The sequence below is a fragment of the Arachis duranensis genome, chromosome 6, assembly GCF_000817695.3.
Source record: "Arachis duranensis cultivar V14167 chromosome 6, aradu.V14167.gnm2.J7QH, whole genome shotgun sequence".
NCBI lineage: Eukaryota > Viridiplantae > Streptophyta > Magnoliopsida > Fabales > Fabaceae > Arachis > Arachis duranensis.
Window position 1 is genome coordinate 13356323 of NC_029777.3, and position 4105 is coordinate 13360427.

The window sequence follows — 4105 nt, forward strand, 5'->3', positions numbered from 1 at the left end:
TTCCTTTAGATATTTAATCAAATCAACTTTTTGGTATTAAAATATTAATTGAGAAAAGTTATGTGTACGCTAAAATTCAGTCACACCAAATCTATCACTATGTATTTGTGTATATTACTAAGTATTTCTTTAGAGAATACAAGATTCGTATGCAATACATAAAATCGAGTTAGAGATAGTACTGAGAAAGTTAGATTATGCTTTTGACATAAACTAAATATATACATGTCAATGCACATTCCAATATCTTCTTGCAGTGTAGTAATTAAAGGTTATATAGTATAGTCTATAGACAAACAGTGATTCATAGCCAAATTAAAATTTGACAATTTCATAACACGCCAAATCTGATTAAACGTGATGATCAGACAAGAGTTTCTAAACTTTCCATATGAAACGAAAGAAGATGGCTACATTCATTTAAAAGCCATGGTTAATTGGTTTTTCCAGATAAGCTAGGCTTCAATTCAAATGATGATCATATACTAATACCTAGAGCTAGTAAGCTACTAATGTTGTCAAATTGTCCTGATATTTACGGTGCCTGCCGGCCGGACAATCGAACTCAGACAAGTGCATTGCTGTTGCCGAAGATTTGCATGGATTGGTGCAAGTCTTGAACCAACTCCATAGGCAGCAGGACAAGACCATTGTTCTCCAGCAGCTGACTGGCAGATGCAGGATTCTCTTCAAGAAGTTTCCCCATCATCTCTTCAAGTGGTTCATTCAGCTTCTGCTGGTCAATATAATGCCCATAACCCTGCTAATCAAACAAAAGATATTCAGTCCGTGAATTTGGCACTCTGGACGGGCAGATATTTGATATTTCTATGGGGCAGAATTTGGGCTAGCACATGAATTCATAGTGATTTTGTGTACATTATTATCTACTAATGTTAAGGACAAGACATATACCTCATGGAAAACCAGTGGTATAGCAGTTGATTCAGCTTGTAGTCTACTTCCACTTAGTTCCTGTAAGGAACGTATGCTATGTTTTAATTTGCAAGTTGACAAATCAAGTTAAGTCTATATACTTGACCAAACCAGCTGTTCTGTTAGTAAACACTGCAAAATGGTCCTTTGCTTTATTTTAATGTTCTCCACTTTGGTCTGATGGTATGGCCCCAATTTATTATTTTTCCTAAATGATGGATAGTTCTTTCAATGGGAAAGAAATCATTTAACCTCATTTTTGTGTTCAATGCAGCCAAGCTTCTAGTTTGTTCATTCTGACATCATGTTAATGCATTTGATATGATAGTATAATAATTATAAGCAAAACTGTTATATATGTATGGGAATGATTGAGGCTGAGAAAATTGAGACGATCCAGAGTTAATAGGTACCTTTAATTGAAGCTGCAAATATTTAACATGGTCGATAATGTCGTCCAGTATATAAGCTTGACTACCCTACAGATTAAAAATCAATTGTCCATAGAAATGTGATGGCATTAAGTATATATGATCAGCCAAAGTATTGCTCACAAATAAGAATGGTAAGATATTTTTGAAAGACCCGTTTTGTTTTCATGCATGCAAGAATCAAGATGTTATACTTTCCAAGATTATCTATTCAATATTAGGAGTATTCCGTGTTCTTAAAGCAGAACCTACCAATAAAGGATGATAGATTAATACATACCATGACAATGTTTCTGCAAATACTTGCAACACTTGAAAGAGTTTTTGTTTACATTTTTTAAATTAGTTTAAGGAGTCAAAGGGAACATTACACTGATTAATGTTGCATTGACAACTTACTACAAATTACCTCTGCTTGATTTGGAAGCAAGTCGTGTAGCGCTTTCAGATTATCAGCAATTCGTTGCCTGCGTTGCTATGATGTAGAATTCATGGTTAATAAAGATAAATTGTGTTAAAAGTTAAAAACATTGCAATATCCAAATTTTGAATTCAGCATGTGATCTTCAAATTTGGAATGCCTGGAGAAAACTAATAGTGGCATACTTGACTTACTCGGTCACTGGCTTTCTGTCTTGCTGGTTTAGGAAGGAAACTAGGTGTGCCAGCCATTACTGATGGATCAAGCCGTGAAACATTAGGATTATCTCCAGTTGCTTCTGGTGTCCATGAAGCAGGACTCTAGGACAAGATTAACAGAAATCATTATTATAAAGTTTTTCAAGTGATAAAAACTATAAAATATATTATGCTGGTTGAAGCATTAACTGACCTCAGGATAGAGAGGGTGATGATGTTGAGTACTTTCAAATTGCATTGCTTCCTGCTGGACTTCACTCTCAGCAGGTCTCCAATACCCCACTTGCTGAAAACACAGAATAAACTCTTTATTTGGGTATCATCATTCCATATTTCCATGTACATTTAAGGAAACTAGAGTACCAGTATTGTGAAATTTTTGCTCTCTAATATTACTATACAAACAACATTTATGTGAAAGTCACTTCTTGTAGGAAACTTTTTCAAACGAAATTCATGTTGCATAAAATACAACTATTCCTATTCACTCAACTTAGTTTTGCAATTGATAATCCAAATACACATTCAGTGTTGCTTACTTTCTTACCTTGCCAATGTCAACTTCATTGGAAGAATGAACTTCAGTTTTAAAGGCATAAGCTTTTCCAGGATCATTACAAAAGAAGTTCATGTTTGTTCCATTGGCATCGTTTCCAAATCCAAGAGCTGCATAATTGCTCCCAATCATATCCTCAGTCTTAGGCAGATAGTTTGAGGATTCAGTCAGATACTGAACATAGTTATGATGAGATGGTTTTGGGAGGAAACTCCACTGGCTCCCACTCCCTTCTTCAGTTGCAACAGCATCTTGCATGTTTGAATCATCCTCAGCAGCTGAACCAGTAACATGGCAACTGGTTCCTCCAGAAGTAAAGGACATTTTCGATTCCATTACAACCAAAAAATTCACCTGATTGTTATATTACCTGCAATTAAAACTATATATTGAAATGAACACAGCTTTATCACTAAATTAGCTACATAATCTAAAGTACTATAAAAGCTAAAACCATTAGAGTCATAAAAGTTGAACACTGTTCTTCTGCATGATTGTTCTTAAGGCTAATCACCAAACTGTACGTTGAATTAGAAAAATTAAGAACGAGGGATTTTAAAGATGAAATTTTGTGAAGGAAAATGTACTGATTGAGAAACTACTCGAACCCTTTTGACTACGATTTTGAACATTCCGGTGGCGAATTTGTAAACTCATTGCAGTTTCGAATTTTCTGTGCAAAAGTAACAAAATAAAATAATGAAAACCAGGTCTTCAGTTTTCTGAAGGAAAAACGAGAACTTGAAACTCAATGAAAACTGTGAAAACAAATGGAGAGCGAGTTAAGTTCTGAATTACGTTTGAGCTAGAATTCAGTGAAGTCGAACTCAGAAGAAAGTAACTAGTAGCTAGCATCACATGCGGTTGATGGAGGAAAATTGATAAAAAAAAAAAGGAAGAAGAGAATAGAAAGATGCTTACCGATTGGAATGGAATAGTTGCAGAGAGAAAATCAGGATGAGAAGGAAGAAGAGAAGAGGGTGAAGCGTGCTCTGTTTCTGTTAAAAGCTGCCAACTATTTTGTACTGTTTATTCTCGATGGCACGATCCACTGAAATGGCGGTTCTATCCCTGTGCTTGTAACTGATTGTACCTTGCATGAAATTCATGTTCGTACAAGGGCTCTAAGACCAGTCATGCATGTTTTTAAATTTAAAGATGAGTTTATATGAATAATCTTATATTAACTTTGTGATGCACCAATGCTTAAGCCCCAAGGAACCCCTTGATTTCATATTAGAATTGGCTATATCAAGTGATCATATATAGAAAATTAGAAATTAGGAGAACTTGCTTAATTCATTGTGAAATAAGAAATATTATTGAAGGAATGGAACTTTTGTGTTTATGTGTGATTTTTTCTTGTGATTTTTTATACTATATAAAAAAAATTTTCATTTTATTCAAGATACAATTTAGAATTAATCATGTTAATTATATACTAAAATTAGTCATTAGTATAAAATATATACTAAAAATATAAATATATATTAAAAATAAATTAAATTACACATATATTTATACACAAATATATTAGTAGTTA

At 33.7% G+C, this 4105-nt stretch overlaps 1 protein-coding gene across 5 annotated transcripts; it reads right to left on the minus strand.

The window, feature by feature from the left end:
- Positions 1–315: 315 nt before the first annotated feature.
- LOC107492800 (transcription factor bHLH7-like) lies at positions 316–3562 on the minus strand. Of its 5 annotated transcripts, none has more exons than XM_021126575.2 (8): positions 3484–3562; positions 2554–2932; positions 2200–2292; positions 1974–2108; positions 1777–1842; positions 1350–1415; positions 916–975; positions 316–763 (listed from the first exon to the last, which is right to left on the minus strand). In XM_021126575.2, exons 2-8 carry the CDS (start codon positions 2896–2898, stop codon positions 566–568), a joined length of 963 nt encoding a protein of 320 aa, XP_020982234.1. In that variant the 5' UTR covers positions 2899–2932; positions 3484–3562; the 3' UTR covers positions 316–565. The 5 variants fall into 5 exon arrangements, with proteins under 5 accessions (XP_020982234.1, XP_052107292.1, XP_052107294.1 ...); XM_052251332.1 differs by having other exon boundaries at positions 2554–2944; positions 3484–3518; XM_052251334.1 differs by lacking the exon at positions 3484–3562 and adding an exon at positions 3361–3420 and having other exon boundaries at positions 1983–2108.
- Between the last annotated feature and the right edge of the window lie 543 nt (positions 3563–4105).